The sequence below is a fragment of the Cervus canadensis genome, chromosome 9 (assembly GCF_019320065.1).
Source record: "Cervus canadensis isolate Bull #8, Minnesota chromosome 9, ASM1932006v1, whole genome shotgun sequence".
Classification (NCBI taxonomy): Eukaryota; Metazoa; Chordata; class Mammalia; order Artiodactyla; family Cervidae; genus Cervus; species Cervus canadensis.
In genome coordinates this window covers 2,944,893-2,964,131 of record NC_057394.1, presented here as the reverse complement: position 1 = coordinate 2,964,131, position 19,239 = coordinate 2,944,893, and the positions used below count along the sequence as shown (strand labels likewise).

The window sequence follows — 19,239 nt, the reverse complement described above, 5'->3', positions numbered from 1 at the left end:
TGTTTCATATATTCAGTAATGCTTCATTAAGTTCTTATATCTTAGCATAGTGAAAGTGAAAATGTTACTCACTCAGTTGTGTCTGACTCTTTGCGACCCGGTGGACTGTAGCCCACCAGGCTCCTCTGTCCATGGGATTCTTCAGGCAAGAATACTGGATCGGGTAGCCATTCCCTTCTCCAGGGGATCTTCCCAACCGAGGGATTGAACTCGGGTCTCCTGTTTGCAGGTGGATTCTTTACCACCTAAGCCACATATCTTAGCATGATGTCAACAAATAAGATACTCTTTTTTTTTTTTTCCTCAGTTATACTGTGTGGTTCTGTTCATAATGTCCTGCTTATCTCAACCGTGGCCCTATTCTGAATTTTCTCTCTTAAGAAAGCTCCCTCAGCCAGCGTAGCCAAGCAAATGCTAAAAAGTTCAGTTGTTGTTGTTCAGTCACTAAGTGGTGTCCATTTGGACAGATGTCCCTGACCCTCACTATCTCCCCGAGTTTCCCCAAGTTCATGTCCATTGAGTTGGTGGTGAGCCGGTGATGCTATCCATGTGTCTCACCCTCTACCGCCCTCTTCTCCTTTTGCCTTCAGGGAGGCAAAGAATGGCAAGCCACTCCAGTATTCTTGCCCTGAGAACTCCATGAACAGTATAAAAAGGCAAAAATTTCAGGGAGCATCTCCAAACATAAGCAATCCATAGACAAGTCATGTGTTAAACAATAAAAATAAAGAATGACTGAATGAATCTGCCTATTGGATAGTTCAGTTCAGTTCAGTCACTCAGTCATGTCTGACTCTTTGCAACCCCATAGACCGCAGTACACCAGGCCTCCCTGTCCATCACCAACTCCCGGAGTTTACTCAAATTCATGTCCATTGAGTCAGTGATGCCATCCAACCATCTCATCCTCTGTCATCCCCTTCTCCTCCCACCTTTAATCTTTCCCAGCATCAGGGTCTTTTCACTGTACAGTATACCCAAATAGCTAAATAATTTTTAAAAAGTCATCTGAGTGTGGTGGTAGGAGAGTACCCAGCCATTTCCACAAAGTCTTTAGCTGTGCCTTAGCAGGACACTTGCAGTGTGGATTCTGACTTCCCTCCTTCCGTCCTCCCACTGAACCAGAAGCCCAGACGCCCGGAAGCCTTCCTCACTCACAAAGCCCTAGTCTTGCCTCTGCAGGGAGATTTCCAGGGTGTAACTATGCCAGAAGCTGCCCTGCTCCCCTCCGGCTCCCACCACACCTGTGTCCACCTGTCTGCTACCCCACCTTCCCTGGCACCCGCCCTGACTCACCTTCCCACTCTCTTCACATCATTTCACACCGTGGCCTCCAGCATGATCTTTTTTCTGCCTCCAAGTCTGGCCTGAAAGGAAGATATGTCGTCTGAAACACTCAGACCACTTCTTAACTACCCACTATCGAGTCCCAGGAAATTTCTAATTATTGTGAGAAAAAACCCATTTCATCCATATTTAGCTTCAGATTTAGCTTCCATATGTAAACTGAAAACTGTTTTTTTCGTGATTAGGAGGCTTCACATTTTCTCATCTTCCTTGTCTTGGTAAAGAAGTGCTAAGTCACTTCAGCTGTGTCTGACTCTGTGCGACCCCATGGACTGTAGCCCGCCAGGCTCCTCTGTCCATGGGATTCTCCAGGCAAGAATACTGGAGTGGGTTGCCATGCCTGCCTCCAGGAGACCTTCCGAACTCAAAGATCAAACCCACAGCTCTTACATCTACCTGCATTGGCAGGCAGGTTCTTTACCACTAGCGCCACCTGGAAAACCCTTGTTAGAGGAGGGAAAGTAAAAGTGAAAGTTGCTCAGTCGTGTCTGACTCTGCGACCCCATGGACTGTACAGTCCATGGAATTCTCCAGGCCAGAATACTGGAGGGGCTGGCCCTTCCCTTCCCCAGGGGATCTTCCTGACCCAGGAATCAAACTGGGGTCTCCTACATTACAGAGATTCTTTACCAACTGAGCTATCAGGGAAGAGAGGGATCAGCTAAATAGGTAAATCATCATGCCCGACCTTCTGTCTTCTGTCCTTTTCATTTAGTCCCGCCACCATTTATTCTGTCACCTACAGCTGAGCACAGAAATTGATGCTTTTGAACTGTGGTGTTGGAGAAGACTCTTGAGAGTCCCTTGGACTGCAAGGAGATCCAACCAGTCCATCCTAAAGGAGATCAGTCCTGGTGTTCATTGGAAGGACTGATGCTGAAGCTGAAACTCCAATACTTTGGCCACCTGATGCGAAGAGCTGACTCATTGGAAAAGACCCTGATGCTGGGAAAGATTGAAGACAGGAGGAGAAGGCGACGACAGAGGATGAGATGGCTGGATGGCATCACCAACTTGATGGACATGAGTTTGAGTGAACTCCGGGAGTTGGTGATGGACAGGGAGGCCTGGCGTGCTGCGATTCATGGGGTTGCAAAGAGTCGGACGTGACTGAGCGACTGAACTGAACTTAACTGAACTGAGTCCCAGGTCTTATTTCCAATTTGCTGAATGACTTCTAGTCCTGGCTTATGTGTTCAGTGTCTGTCATACCTTCTTTTCATCCTTGAAGAAATTATCGTCTGCTTCTTTGACTCATCTTTTACTGGGACTTCACAATTCCTCATCTTCTGTTTCTCATCAGTCACCTTCCTCAAAACGCTACCGCTTGTGAAGTTCAGGAGTATTTCCTCACATTCTCCCGGAGGTGTAAATATCTACATGCGGTGGTGAACACCTGCTGCAGCACGGTGAGAAAATCTAAGGATCATTCATCGGCTGCTCTGGGAATGCAGATGAAGGTCACGCAGGCCCTGCCGGATGGGAAGAAACAGGCATCAAAAATCCACTCCTGGAGGTGGGGCCCAGGGCAAATAGAAATCGGCCAATGGGCAAACAACAGTTGTAGAATCTTCCAAACCCGAATCGTTGATCCCATTATAGTGTCCTGCCAAAACCATGCCCAGCAATCCACTCTCAAGCCAATTTTCTTCTTTTTTTTCCACATCTCTCTACATCTGTGTCTCTGTTCTTGCCCTGCAAACAGGCTCAGCTGTCCCATTTTTCTAGGTTCCACATATATGTGTTCATATACAATATTTGTTTTTCTCTTTCTGATTTTCTGGAACTTCATACATTTCCAGAATAACTGTTGAAAAGTTAGATGGCCTCCTCTTAAACTTCCCAGTGTATACCCAGTATTCACAGGAAAGTGTCTGTGCGTTCCCTGGAATATGCGTCCCAGAGTGGCCATCAGTGACAGGGGTAGCCTCCTCCCTCCTCCCTTTCCACGGCTGTACCTCAAACCAGTTTGTCGTTTTCTGCTCCTTGCCTAGTTTTCCTGCCCCACTTTCATCTTTTCCCATCATCCCTGGAAATTTCTTTTGTATCCTCAAATCTAGCAAACTTCTCAAGATCCACCTACTTGGAATTTTTGGAGTGGCTGTTAGAAATATCACTAGAAGAGATCTTGGCCATCCCACCCAGCGCTCTTCCCAAGGTCTCTGCCGAATTAAGGGAGAACTATATTCCAGCCCTTCCATCTCCACTCTGAGGGCTCACCCCGCGGCGAGTGCCCCGTAATGGTCATTACTGAGGCTGCCTGCTGTGTAGCATTGCTTCCTATAACGCTTTGGGAGTTTGGTTTCAGAACCCAAGTTTGCATAGATTTTGCTTTGAGGATTTCGTTTCCTATCATGAGTCACATGGGCTTCCCAGGTGGTGCTAGTGGTAAAGAAAGTGAAAGTGTTACTTGCTCCTGGCCTGGCAGTCACTCAGTTGTGTCTGACTCTTTGCAACCCCATAGACCCCGCCAGGCTCCTCTGTCCATGGGATTCTCCAGGCAAGAATACTGGAGTGGGTTGCCATTTCCTTCTCCAGGGAAGCTTCCCTACCCAGGTATCAAACCCAGGTCTCCCGCATTGCAGGCAGGCGCTTTAACCTCTGAGCCACCAGGGAAGCCCTTTAGTTGCTCAGTCATGTCCAAGTCTTTGCAACTCCATTGACTGTAGCCTGCCTGCCAGGCTCCTCTGTCCATGGAGTTCTCAAGGCAAGAATACTCTAGTGAGTAGCCATTCTCTTCTCCAGGGCATCTTCCTGACCCAGGGATCGAACCCAGGTCTCCTGCATCACAGGCAGATTCTTTACCATTTGAGCCACCCAGGAAGCCCCTGCCAATGCAGGAGAAATAAGAGATGTGGGTTCGATCTCTGGGTCGGGAAGATCCCCTGGAGTAGGGCATGGAAACCCACTCCAGTGTTTTTGCCCGGAGGATCTCATGGACAGAGGAGCCTAGCAGGTTACAGTCCACGGGGTCAGAAAGAGCCGGACACGACTGAAGCGACTTAGCACACACGCATCCACAGTGAGTTACATTCCACAATCGACAAGGAACAGAAGATGACATGCCCCCCCCCGCCCAGTGCCTGTCTCACAGATTTGCTCCGTGGCGCTCACAGACAGTACCAACTGTTCTTCCTGTTGACTGCCAAAATAAGTCAGCAGTTGGGAAGGAAAAAAAACACTATGAATTATGGAAAATAACTGGGGAGACAGAATGGCAATACAATGGGAGGAAAAGTACCAATTCTCTGTGGCCACCCACTCAAGTGCCTACCTCATACTTCAACCAACGAAAAGTAAATGAAGGAGGACATCTAGTCAACCAGGAGCCTCGGAAACAGAAGGGTGGAGAGGGCTTTCCCTGCCCGTTCAAATAGCTAGCCCGGCTGCCGTAATGCAAGATTCAGGTCTCAATCTCTTGCAAAACTGTGTTTCCTGAAGACAGCAAATTGGCTAACAGGAGAGCTAGATGGAAAGATCGTTGTTCAGTCGCCAAGTCATGTACAACTCTTTGCGACCCCATGGACTGCAGTATGCCAGGCTTCCCTGTCCATCACCAACTCCCGGAGCTTACTCAAACTCATGTCCATGAAGTCAGTGATGCCATCCAACCATCTCATCCTCTGTCATCCCCTTCTCCTCCTGCCTTCAATCTTTCCCAGCATCAAGGTCTTTTCCAATGAGTCGGCTCTTTGCATCAGGTGGCCAAAGTATTGGAGCTTCAGTTTCAGCATCAGTCCTTCCAATGAATATTCTGGGTTGATTTCCTTTGGGATTGACTGGTTTGATCTCTGGAAAGTGACAAAGTATGTCTGGAATCAACTCAGTTTCCATGTGAAAAGCTTCATACGTCACCTCGGGCTCCGCAGTCTGATGGCCAGTCTGACCTGTCAGCCTCTCTGGTACCTAATGGTGTTTAGACCCGTGCCAGCCTCGTGTCCCTATGATGTCCGCCTCAGGCTGCAAGGGTCAGCGTGTCAGTGCCCACAGCCCATGCTTGGGTGCACATATTCCATGGTTGTTGTCACCAGTGCTAAGGAGATGGCCGTGAACAATATCACAAGGTCTGTCCGAGCTGTATTTTCCTCTTATCTAACAGGACGTCACCTGTGAGTGTCCACAGCCCCTTCATCTTAGTATTTCCCAGGCTTTTCTGCAATGATTCGCTTCTGCTTCCCCAAAGAGACTGTGAGCATTTCCATTGTGAAGGACAGTCCTCACACCTACCCCAGTCCTGTGAATTCTTAGAAAATAAGCACAACACACTGGAAAATTTTCGTGAAAATGCATGGCTGCGGCTTATTGTTATGTGTTTTTAAGAACTTTCTTTGGCAGCTGTCTTCATCAAGAGTGGAACATTTGGACCGACTTGCATACCACCAGAGCTTTTAGTAGGAGCTGATTCATTAACATGCCCAAATTCCCCTTTTAAAACCCTAGATAAGGATGTTCATGGTACAGCTACTGTTGAGACGGGCCTCGAGAAGGTTATTGCTCAGAGACTGTGTGGAGATGCTTTACTTTTGTGCTGCAGTTCTGTGGTTGCAGTTGCATAAGCATTTGGTTTATAATAATATATGGAGTAGTAGGAAAAAATCATTGACATGAAGCAGTTCCATGTGTCAGCTTTAAGTAGGTTTTGTTTCCGGTATTTTGTTTGTTCATTTTTTTCCCTTTCCACAGACTTGTTCTCCTTACTGTGAGAAGAGGAAAGATAAGAATTTGGCTCTGGAATTTGGGAATTCACTCATGGGAATGGTTATATCTTCCAATAAAGAGTCAAGACCAGTGTTTTTCTTTCGACTGCATCGTACAGCCACCCCAACTTGAGTGGATGGGTATTTGCAAACATTAGTGACACTGTTTACATGCAGTGAACATACTTATTAGGGCAAATAAAGCTTTGAGATTTTGATTAAATGGAAAAATGTTTAAAAAAAAAATAGAAGAGGTACTGGAATTACTTTTGTTAGCTTTGCTCCTGCTAATCCTTTTCTGGAAAAAAAAAAATCTCTTGCCTGATTATTTTCCCATTGTTATTTTGGCATCTTCCTGCTGCTAAATGTCTCCCTGCTGTTTGCGTTTTAGATTGGAGTTCGCAAAGTGTTCCTGAAATACTGGCACGCCAGCCAACTGAATGATCTGTGCCGCCAGCTGCAGGGAAAAATTATCACCTGCCAAAAAGGTAACAGGCACACACTGGACAGTCACAGTTCAGTCACACTTCTGAACTTTGCTGGACTGTGAAATGCAAACCATCGAGTGAACCCCCACGTTTAAATCTTTGGGGGACCTACGTTAGAGAGGACCCTGCCATGGCCCTACGTCTGCCCATCCCATGGCACCACCTTCGGGCAAATAAATAGGCTTCTGGAGTTCAGAAAGCACTGTCAGCTAAGTTGGCCATCTACCTGTCTCTAGATCAGGGTGTGCAGACGTGGCTTATGCTCTACATGATGGTGATTCCATCTGCAGTTCTGTACCTCACTGTCACCTAAGCCATAATCTGGAAGAGGGGATATACGTATCTTTTAATGGATACATCCCTCACCTTGAAAATGGGCTTCCCTGGTGGCTCAGTGGGTAAGCTTGTAATGCAGGAGACACAGGAGATGAGGGTTTGATCCCTGGGTTTGGGAAGATCCCCTGGAGGAGGAAATGGCAATATTCTTGCCTGGAAAATCCCGTGGACAGAGGAGCCTGGCAGGCTACAGTCCATGGGGTCAGAAAGAGTCAGACACGACTGAAGTGACTGATCACGCACACGTGCACAGCTTGAAAATATACAGTTTGTTGATCCCCCAAGAAGCACAGGACAAGAAGAGCGTGCCTCCGAACCTGCAGTGGGGAAAAAGCCCCATGCGACACTTGGGTGCAGCTCCGAATTCAGATTCCTGGGCTACTCCTGCAGTCAGCCTCTGGCAGCCAGTCCTCCAAACCCCAGACCACGTGGCAGGCTCTCTGCCTGGTCCCCTGAGGTCACTTGGACCAGCCTGGAGATCGGGCCAGTGGGAGGAGCCTCCGCTGAGGGAGGGGCCAACTCCGAGCTGTGTGCACTCCTTGCTTCTGTCTGGGTCAGGCTGGTCTGGCCTCCTTCGTGGACTTCCCCGGTGGCTCAGATGTTAAAGAATCTGCCTGCAGTGCAGGATTTGTGGATTCGGTTCCTGGGTCAGGAAGATCCCCTGAAGGAGGGAGTGGCAACCCACTCCAGTATTCTTGCCTGGAGAATCCCATGGACAGAGGAGTCTGGTGGGCCACAGTTTATGGGGTTGTAAAGAGTCGGTCACGACTGAGTGACTAAGCGCATGTAGAGTTTACATACACAGTGTAGGGAAAGGCTGGGCTCACAGGCCTGCTCTTGACCACCATCTTTGCACTTCCTGTTTGTGTGGTCAGACCTGGCATCCCCCCGGGAGTTGGTGAGAAATGCAGACTCTCAGGCCCCGCCCACCCCAGACCCCCTGAATCTGAATGCGTCTCTGCAGCCTGGAGTTGAAGGTGGGACTGAGCGCACTAACCCCTGGGCTGTGGAGTCAGCCCCTCGTTACACACATCACTCTCTTGGGGCTTCCCTGGTAGCGCAGATGATAGAGTCTGCAGGAGACCTGGATTTGATCTCTGGGTTGGGAAGATCCCCTAGAACAGGAAATGGCAACCCATCCCAGCATTCTTGCCTGGAAAATCCCATGGGCAGAGGATCCTGGCAGGCTACAGTCGTATCTGATTCTCAAAAGGTCAGATACGACTGCGCGACTCACATGCACTTTCTCCTGGAAAGTGTGATTAGAGGACTGTGCGCTCTGCCCTCCAGCAGGGGTGCCGCTAGAAGTGCCTCCTCGGGTTGGTTACCAATGTTAAGTCGCTGAGCCCTGCAGACCTGAAACAAAAATGAGCAGAACCGTAGTTCTTTCTTCACGTCTAATGATGAAAGTCGAGAATGGGTTTTTAAAAATGGCATCAAGATAAAAATCATAATTTTCTATTGCATAAATGAAATAATTGCTGTAAAAGCATTTTTTTTAAATTTACAGGCTCTTCAATGCAAAGTATTTAATTATTGATTTTTATTTTTACATCTCTTGGAACTGTAGCTTCAGTCCTTTTTGCACATGTGAAATTCACTCAGAAGTTATAGCATCTGGAGTCATTTCCAGTTTTTCAAGAGTTCTCAGTTTTTCCTTATAAATATTAGGTGGAAGAAAGCTGTAACTTTCAGTCTGAAGTTTAATCATTTCACTTGTAGATGATTCCCAACAGAAGTTTTCCTCTGACTGTATACCTTCATTTTACCCTGCATGGAATTGTCAGAAAGAGACAGAATCAATTACCTATTTGTGGCAGATTTAGTTCATTAGTTGTCTCGTCATAAAGATGCCACATTTTAGCAACTCCTATAACAATTTAAAAAAAATTTTTAAGGTCACTAGTGCGAAGTGTGGGAAAACAGAATCTGAACAGTAAACAGTGGATTCCCAGGTGAATACGAATCCAATGAATTGTCCTTCTGTAGTCAGAGGTCAGAAGTCTGGCTTGTCCACGTTAATCGTCTCTTTATTCTGAAAGATTAAACATCTTGAATGTACCCTCCCCTTCGGCTTCCGAAAGTCACGGTGTCTCTTTTTCAAACGAGCACGTCAACTGGCCAGTTTGACGCTTTTTGCTTCTCTCTCTCCCTCTGCCTGTCACATGGTTAATATTTCTGCATTTTATTCTGCATTTTATATTCCCGAAGTCTGACTGTACCTTTCACTATTTAATCCTTTTCTCTTTTAGATTAGTTCAGCATGACTGTTTCTACAGTTAATACAACCGCATTCCAAAGTAAACTGAACATTTAGTATAGCCGTCTGAAAAAAAAAGGCCTTGAGCATTTTAGACGTCTGTGTATTTTTTACCTCCAAAGCCACAGTCGTAGAAAGTTATGTTCACCTTCCCACCCTTTAAAAAATTTTTTTGTTTATTTTTATTAACCAAAAACATTTTGTGTTGTGGTATAGCTGATTAACAATTTGAATAGAGTCAAGGCATCTAAGTAAATATCCTAGACATATGTAGATACCCACACATTTATCCTCCCATAGCCAGGAAATATTTTAAAACACTTAATGTTTTACAGGATAACCTCCTCACTACAGAGGAGAATAAAGTGTCTTTATACCACATTTGGAGAAGGGAATGGCAACCCACTCCAGTATTCTTGCCTGGAGAACCCCATGGACAGAGGAGCCTGGCGGGTTGCAGTCCATGGGGACTGCAAAGAGTCAGACATGACCGAGCAACGGAGCACATACCCACATTAATTTTCCGTACAATTATAGCTCTTCCTATAATCCAAACAACTCCTTCTAGTCTTAGAAACTCAGACTGGGAAGAGACGCACCTGGGCATCTAATTGGAAACCCCCCACCCCCACCCCCACACCTGTCAGAGCCTCCCTGAGCAGGGCCCATCCTGTTTCTTGAACTTGCCCGGGGACGGGGAACTGACCCTCTTTCCCATGACATGCCTGATCCATTTGCCAGCATTGCTCATTGTTTGAAATTTTTTCCTCGTATTGATCCCAAACACACTTCCCTACACCTTCCATGTTGTGATCCGATCTGGAGAACTACAGAGCCTGTCTCCAGGGCTGCACGATGGAGTTTGGCCTTGTAGGAGCAGAGATCCGAACCCTGGCTCTCCTGTTGGTGGGCTGTGTCTACTTGGAGGAATTTTCTTAACCTCAGTAAGCTTCTGTTTCTTTGGGGACAAAATGAAAATTTGTTGTTGTTGAATTGCTAAGTGGTGTCAGATTCTTTGCAACCCCCATGTACTCTAGCCCACCTGGCTCCTCCGCCCATTGGATTTCCCAGGCAAGAATACTGGAGTGGGTTGCCATTCCCTTTTCCCAGGAAACTTCCCAACCCAGGGATTGAACCCGTGTCTCTTGCATCTCCTGTATGGGGAGGAAGATTCTTTACCTCTGTTGCCACCTGGAAAGCCCACAGAATGTAGGGATGGGTACATCAGTGATCACTGAGTTTGGGCCTTGAAAGACGGGATGGGGTGCCTGGCGTCTGCCAGTACCTTTGAACAGCGGGCATGATTTTTCTTTGCAAGTCTTACATTTGTTACTGACATATCAGTGATTTCAAAGTGTGTTCACCCACCTGTTTTCCCCCGATTCTTGCATGTTTTTCTAGCCCTGCTTCCCCAGAAAGCAGAAGGGTGCCCCATATTTCTACACAATCTCTTCCCAGAGCCTTAAATGCAGAGCTGGTTTTTCTAGGAGTTAAATCCCAGTCCTGTGAATAGTATGTGCGTGGCATTTTAGGAGACGACTTCCAGGGGCCCCAGATGTTTCTGTTATAATCTGATACAGTGCAACTGGTACATTGGAGACACACCCAGAATTCTCTGGGGTTTGGACTTCCTTCCATCAATGTCCACACTGTGTTACCACAGAAGGAGGGGGCTTTATTAGGATATTACCTACTCAGTCAGGCTAAGGATTTTTACCTCCATTTCTGTCATTCCTGAAAGTGTGGGTATCTTTCTTAAGACAACATTAGAATGTTTTAGTAAAGTCCTAGACTGGGTGAAGAATATTTTATTTTAGAGCTGTTCAGACATGATGTCTTCCCTGGCAGCTCAGTCGGTAAAGATTCTGCCTGCAATGTGGGAGACCTGGGTTGCATCCCGGGGTCAGGAAGATCCCCTGGAGGAGGAAATGGCAACCCCACTCCAGTATTCTCACCTGGAGAATCCCATGGACAGAGGAGCCTGGCGGGCTGCAGTCCATGGGGTCTCACAGAGTCGGACACGACTGAGTGACTAACACTTATTCTTTAGACATGATGTGTCTGACTCGTTGGTGGACGTCTGGGTTTCTGACCCACAGTTGTGTTCTTTCACTGAAGTGGTCAGAGGGTTTCTAGCCCGCCAGCATGTGCATCAGAGAAGGAGCGTCCGGCAGCAGGAGGTCACGTCCATCAACAGCTTCCTGCAGGTCACGGAGGACCTGGGGCTGAAGACCTATGACGCCCTGGTCGTTCAGAACGCCTCGGACATTGCCCGAGAGAATGACCGGCTCCGGAATGAGATGAACGCCGCTTTCCACAAAGAGAAGCTGGAGGCCAGGGGCAAGCAGGAGGAAGGCCCCAAAAGGTAACGGCGGGCGGTGGCCCCTTCCGTCACCTACATGGTTCATCTGGCGAGGGGGGGGTGGGGCGGGGGGGAGCAAGAAAATGCCCATAGTGCTTTTCTTTTTAAATATTTTTTTAAATGGACCGTTTTTAGAGTCTTCATTGAGTTTGTTGCAATATTGCTTCTGTTTCATGTTTTGGTGTTTCGGCCATGAAGCCCGTGGGATTTTAGCTCCCTCACCAGGGATCAGACCCACACCCCGTGGCTTTGGAAGACAAAGTCTTAACCACCAGACCCCAAGGCAGTCCCAGCGCTGATAGCTGTTAATGTAACGTTCAATCACACGTGACCATAGGAGAGGAACACTCGTATGTGCATGCCCGCTGTGGAAAGTGAGGCCTCCTGCCGTCTGAAAGGATACACTGCCTGGGCTTCCCTTCTACAAAGTGGATGCTCTGTGTGCTTATTCAGGTCGCGTGAAATAACTGCTGCACTAACGTCCACATCATTTGCCACCTCAAGCACCGAGATTTTTTTTTAATTTTTAATTTCGTTATTTATCAGCCGGGCTGGGTCTTTGTTGCCGCACTGGCTTGCTCTGGTTTCGGCAAGCGGGTATCAAGGGCTACCCGCGAGGTGCAGTGAGTGGGCTTCTCATCGTGGTGGTTCTCTTGCTACGGAGCACAGGCCCCAGGGCTCCGGCTCAGTAGTTGTGGAGCCCAGGCCAAGTTGTCCCACGGCCCGTGGGATAATCTGGGACCAGGGATCGAACTCGTGTCCCCTGCATTGGCAGATGAATTTGTTACTACTGGGCCCCCAGGGAAGTCCCTCACGGACCATGTTTTAAGTCCTCTAATGTTTTCATCTTAGCAAAAAGATATAGCTGGGATCTTGACATCTTTACGCAAGTGTCATCTATATAAATAAGGCTGACTAACAGAAACGTCTGAAGATTTGGCCCCCAAAATGGAGACACTGCTCTAAAAACACGAGAGCAGTGAACTCGACCAGTGGTGGCCTGTATTATATTTCCCGTAGGAAGCGCTCTCATCTTCATTGCCAGTAAGGAAAGCTTTTAGGGTTCACGGTGGATGCTGAGCTTGAAACAGACAAGTGAAGAAATCCAGGTCCTTCTCCACTTCACTTCTCTTGTCTCTCTGTCACAAATGAAGACACTCGTGACCGATAATCCTCCCCGGTCCTTTCCATCCTAATTTGCTGTCAGGAAGATTTTTTTTTCCCTCCCAGACTTTTAACTTTTTATTTTGTATTTGGGGTATAGCCAATTATCAGTGTATGGTAGTTTCAGGCAAACAGCAGTGAAGGGACTCAGCCACACATACACATGTATCCATTCTCCCCCAAACCCCTCCCATCCAGGCTGCCCTGTGACAATGAAGAAAGTTCCACATGCTCTACATGCTCTCTGCTTTGAATATAGCGGTGTGTGCATGACCTTCCCAATGCCTCAGGGAGACACTTTCCATAGGAACACAGCAATATCTAGTTGCTCCTCACTGCAGATGACCGCCCCCGCCCCAGCCCCCGGCCTTGACTGCAATGTCAAATGATTTTTTATTAAAGTGGAAATGGTGGTGTGTCTCTCACTAATTAGCTTCAAATATCTCAGTGATTAAATGCTGAAAAAAGTCCCTTTGTACAGAAAACTGTAATTAAACATTACAGGGAAAACAAATTATCCTCCGAGTGCCACACTTTCATCTTCAGCGCGTTCATTTCCTACATGGGCGTCTGATCTGCCTGGCAGTGGATCCCAGCCCTGTTGGTTCTCTGCCACAGAAAGATATAATTATAAAAACAAATGCTCTGAGACTCCTTGCGAAACGAACGCATTGGCATCTCCCTCGCACACGATTACATTGACATGTGAAGCCAGAAGGAAATTTTTTTTTAACCAGATAACTATTAATTTTATATGACTTCCAGAATAATATTTATTATTTTCTCTGCTGGAGCTAAACAGCCACCCCAATTTCTCAATTTCATCATGTATTCATTTGCCCGATATAAAATTAAGTGAAAAAGTATTCGTCTATTTATTTATTGAATACCAGCAGTTCACTTGGCATTGGGCAACCAGATGGAGCCACAGAAGAAAAATAACAATTCTGCACATAATTAAATAATTGCTGATGGAATTTAAATGGCAAGGGAAAGAGAGAGCGAGAGAGACTGGGAAAATGAAAATCTTTGATCATTTTAAGTATATACTCTTTTGCAAGGATGAACAGTGATGAACTCCCAGCAATTGATGCATCAGTAACTCTCTATTAAGATGGATTTCCCAGAAATTATCATTCAGGTTGAAATTCTGGTTTTTTGATTTGCTTAATAATCGGAGTGTGAAAAATTGACTCAGCGAATGCCTGATAGCAAACGTGGAGCTCCTTGACACGTCTTGGGTTTGTGAAGTAATCATGATGAGGCTCGCACGTGCTTATCTGTCAGGAAGCGGGCCTGGAAGGATGGAGTGGCTGCCTCTAGAGGCCCTGGGTACCGGAGCGCCGCCTGCATCCTCCAGCCTTGCGGGAGGGCTGATTTACCCAGGAGCCGAGATGACGTGTGCTTGAGCCGGTTCGCTGCTACCATCTGAGTGATGCCCTGGGCCCCTCCGCTGGGGCTCTCTGTGTTCATTCTCTCCCCCAGAGCTGAAGACAAGAGTGGGCCCAGGCGCCTCCACTGTAGCTCCGCCCCAGCCCCCGCGGCAGTGGACGGCCTGGCCCAGTCCCTGGCTGGTCCGTCCTCCAGGCCTCCCTCTCTGCACTCCGTGTTCAGCCTGGATGACGGCAGCGGCCTCCCGTCACCACGGAAACAGCCTCCGCCCAAGCCAAAGAGGGACCCCGCCACGCGGCTGAGCGCCTCCTACGAGGCTGTGAGCGCCTGCCTGTGGGCTGCCGCCAGGGACTCGGCGAATGAAGGTTAGCCCTGGGGAAGGAGGGGGCTGCCTGCTGGGGTATGGATGCTGACTTCTGGTCTTTGGGTGCCCCATGCAGCACTGCCGCCCTGGTATATTTTTAATAGAATTAAATCCATCCTTGGCTTGCCAGGGGCCCCTTAATCATTAAAGATAAAGAATATTAATTCAAATCTCTAAGCCTCTTAGGGAAAAGCTACTTATATATCACTTTCCTTCACTCCTATCCCGACTTCCACATCCAATGAGGAGCCTCAAACAGAACAGTTCAGAAAGTCAGTCGCTAGTCCATGTAAACTTTTGTGAATTAGAAAGCTGAAGAGATTCATCCGGCCTTCCCTGTTATCACAACCTAATTAAAAACTAAGCCTGCTTTATCTGCACACAGTAAGTGAACCAATTCATGCAGGGGAGAAGCATGACTCGGCAGAACTCAGTGAGTGAAATTTTGGAGACCAGACAACAAAAGTTTCTGCGTTGGTGGTCTGGACATACTTAGGCAAAACCACAGTTGATATTCTCAAGTGAATTTATCGTAGGTTAGTTCATGTGGTATTATTGCTTAATTACTAATTTTTAGAATTATGAAACACAGAGGCAGTCCTTTGCAGAATATTTTAACAACTTCACAGATTTTAGCTATCACCCTTGGAATGTAAGGCCCTCTTCTAGGCCCAGGAGGATGCACAATATATGAAACAAACAAAGATCCCTTCCCTCCTGGGTCCTGCACTCTGATGGGGGAGACAGATGGGAAACACAAGAGACAGATAAATACACAGAGTATTCTAGAAGACCACGGCTGCAGAGGGAAAAAGAGGAAGAGGTGGTGATGCCAGGTGAGGTTCTAGATGAGATGGCTGCATAGGTTTCATTGGAAAATATTACAAGACCAGAGGAGGGGAACACAAATTCTTTGGTAAATAAATGAGCCAAAAATGCAGAAGCTCAGCAAAGCTATAAGTTCACCTTTGACACCAAGGAGGTGGGCAGACCATGGACCAGAAATCAGGTCTGTGAGCTCTTTTGCAGCAAGGACTTGACCCTAGTAATCTTCAAAGATGCTCTTCATCCGTTACTTCAGAAAGAATAGATCTTCAGGAGAATTTTTTTTTAATTGCTGTTGTCATGTATGAGTCATGTTACAGTAATGCTTAGATGGAGATGAAGGAGAATTTCATTACTTTGGGGAGGAGAGGACAAATGTGTGTTTTCAGCATCATGATAATAAGGGACATAGCAAAAACATGAGAGAAACCGTCTGGAGGAGAGCCTTCAGGTGGATTTAGATGTGAACATAAATAGAAGAGAAGGCCTTCCAAAGAAACAAGCCCTTCTCCTCTTCTTCCCAGCATACAAGACAAACTAGAAGGGTCTTACAGTCTCTGCAAGTCATAAATATGCCCCCTGAGAAGGTAGATCTATCTGCCCTGGAATTGAGATTTTGGAGAAGTCAGGTGCCAACCTGTCACACAGTTGGGAAAGGAGACAAAATGTTGAGGCTACAGTTGAGAGTCTCTCCTATGTGCAGCAAAAAACAAATGTCAATTTAAAGATGTTAGTCAAGAACCACAGGAGATAAAAATATACATAAAAGCAAATGACGGGGAGGGGGAGGCGAAAAAAAAGATTAATGAAGGGAAAGCAAGAAAGACCCCAGGTGTAAAACTCTGAGATTCCTTATACACGGAGAATCAGAAAGCTGCTAAATGCTGCCTGTTTAAAAAACATGCTGTGGTATCACTAGATTTGGAAGACTTTTATATAAATTATAGGTTCTTGGAACATAATCTCAGCTCACAGGCGGCTCAGAGATGCTTTTGGTGTCTACCCACTGAGGCCCACCCCAGGGGACTCACATTTGTAGAGGCGTGTGGCAGGGCTGGTCAATAAATCTGCTGCTTCTTTACGATCCACCTAAGCGCTTCTTCCTTAATCCCGAGGGCTTGAAGCCATCACCCTGTCTCCTGAGGCTCCAGGTGAACCCCTGCGTTCAGCAGTGTGTTTAAGTGGGTCTTTAAAGACGGGGAAATTAACCTGACTGATTGGGTAGCGCAGGCGTGCTGGCTGGCATTTGTCACTCTAGGGCTCAGGCTCACTCGCTCCGATCCGCAGCGTCGAGCACCCCATCCGTCAGCAGCGGCCCTGGTCCTCTTTACGCCATCATCACAGGAGCCGAGGGTGTCCAGAAAGTGCCCACTCACCACTAGTGGCTATTTAACTTTAAAATAATTAAAAGTAAGTAAAGTCTAAAAGTCCAGTTTCTCAGTCATCAGTGCCAAGGACTCAAGAGCTGCTGGTGGGAAGTTTCTTATCATCACAAAAAGTTGACCAGACAGCACTGATTTTTTTTTTTAACTGGAATTTAGTAGATTTACAGTGCTGTGTTAGTTTCAGGGGTACAGGCAAGTGAATCAATTATACATATCCACATGGCCACTCTTTTTTAGATTCTTCTCCCATGATAGGTCATTACAGAGTATTGAGTAGAGTTCCCTGCACTATATGGTAGATCTTTATTAGTTATCTCTTTATATACAGTAGTGTGTATATCAATTCCAGTCTCCCAATTTATCCCTGCCCCTCCTTACCTCCTTGGTAATCATACGTTTGTCGTCTGCTGTAGCTCTGTAAATCTATTTCCATGTTACACATAAGTTCATTTGTACCCCTTTCTTTTCAGATTCCTTATATAAGTGTTATCATATGATATTTGTCTTTCTCTGACTTACTTCCTCAGTAGGACAATCTCCAGGATCATCCTTGTCACTGCATATGGCATTATAGACAGCACTGATTTTTTTTTTAACTTTTTATTTGTTTAAAGAGAAAAATACTGTTTTTTATTTTTGCACATTCAAACATTTTTCTTGGACCTTCTAAACACTTTAGCTCAACTGAACACATACAACTCTTTGAAGAAAAGACGCTGGGGACTGTAGTGTCGTGACATGCATGGCTGTGTCTCTAGTCACTCAGTCATATCCGACTTTTTGTGGCCATTTGGACTGTCGCCCGCCAGGCTCCTCTGTCCATGGGATTCTCCAGGCAAGACTACTGGAGTGGGTTGCCATGCCCTCTTCCAGGGGATCTTCCCAACCCAGGGATCGAACCTGCAACTCCTGTGTCCCCTGCATTGCAGGCAGAGTCTTTATGTGCTGAGCCATGAGGGGACTTTAACTCAGAGGGAGTGAAAGTGTGCGTCACTCAGTCGTGTCCAACTCTTTGCAACCCCATGGGCTGTAGCTCTCCAGGACCGTCCATGGGGTTCTCCAGGCAAGAATACTTGAGTGGGTTGCCATGCCCTCCTCCAGGGGATCTTCCCAACCCAAGGATCAAACCCAAGTATCCTGCATTGCAGGCAGATTCTTTACCATCTGAGCCACCAGGGAAGCCCTTAACTCAGAGAGTCTATGCTAATTTACCCAAAGTACCCAAAGGCTTTTAGTGGTGGTGCTAGAGTAGATTAGCACTAATTTCAAATTCATGTTTTTAGCACGAGGGGAATACTGAGTTTTCTGCACCTAGTACTGTATCACACCATTATCTGTCTGCTGCAAAAGACAGGAAGGAAATTTGAGCATTGCTTGAAATGTTGTGTGAACACCACTCATTAGAACAAGACCACAAATCAAGTTCAAGATCTTTTCTTTTATGAAAGAAAGCTGCTAAAGAACTCAGAAGGCTGTAGACTGAAAAGAGATGCGATCGGAGAGTGAAGGTCAAAAATCGTAGAGAAGCCAGTAGTTAGGTCACCTTGAAGTGGATTCCTTTATGCCCAGTCCTGTTCTTAACATGGGCCTTTCCTAGAGGTTTTCATCCAGTAAACACGGTCGTCTGGCCAGGGCTTTTTTTTTCCCTCTCACTATCTTTGTGCCTGAAAAGCTGGAAACAATTTTATGAGCCAGTAAATTTTAACATGTGTTTGCAAACTATTAACAAGCGAGAGCCAACTATTTGGAAGTACGATTTTTAGAAGTCTAGGATTGTTCTTTGCAAGCAGAGACCAGGAAGGGAAGAACAGGCGGTGACGTCACTTTTTTTTTTGCTGAGAAGCTCCCAGCAGAGAGCTTTTCCCAAGGAGCTGAGTTTCTAAACCCAGCGAGCTGACATTCTCCCCAACACGGTGATCACCGGATGATGAAGCAGCACAGGACAGGTTTTCTCAGGCAGCTCTCGGCATCGGCATCTGAGCCTGGTCATTTTATTACTGTCTCAGGGTCTGGGCTCATCTCCATGAGTGACTGTCACTCAGGGTCCTCCACGAAGCCACAGGTGGGAGCTGCAGTCACCTGAAAGCCGGTCACTCGCACCTCCGGGGCCCCGAATGTCTAAGGACTGGGCCTGCTTGGCTGTCTCTGTGTCTAGGGGGTCTCTCCACCTGGCTTGTGCAGCGTGACAGCCGCAGGGTGGCTGGGCTTCTTCCGCGGACAGTCAGAGTGTCCACGGCACGTGGTCCAGGAAACAGAATGCCCGGTGGTCAGCATATTCCTATTGATGAGCCTGCTTTGGAAGTTACACAGCATCCCTTCCACCCTTCCATCCACCAGGCAGTCCCAAAGGCACACCCAGGTTTAGGAAAGATGAAGTAGATTCTGGGGCTTCACCGGTGGCTACGAGGTGAAGAATCCACCTGCAATATAGCAGACTTGCAGGACACGCGGGTTCAATCCCTAGGCCAGGAAGATCCCCTGGAAGAGGAGATGGCAACCCACTCCAGTATTCTCACCTGGAAAATCCTATGGACAGAGGACCTGGTGGGCTACAGTCCATGGGGTCACAAGAGTTGGACACGACTGAGCACACACACGGGCCAAACAGATTCTACCTCT

General features: G+C 47.0%; 1 protein-coding gene across 3 annotated transcripts in view; it reads left to right on the top strand.

The window, feature by feature from the left end:
• MYO16 (myosin XVI) overlaps window positions 1-19,239 on the top strand; it is a 501,160-nt gene that overhangs the window by 419,749 nt on the left and 62,172 nt on the right. For all 3 annotated transcript variants that reach the window (XM_043477832.1, XM_043477831.1, XM_043477833.1), the window contains 3 exons: window positions 6,436-6,532; window positions 11,247-11,493; window positions 14,140-14,411. In XM_043477832.1, coding sequence (XP_043333767.1) covers window positions 6,436-6,532; window positions 11,247-11,493; window positions 14,140-14,411 — 616 coding nt within the window. The remainder of the gene's footprint in view (window positions 1-6,435; window positions 6,533-11,246; window positions 11,494-14,139; window positions 14,412-19,239) is intronic.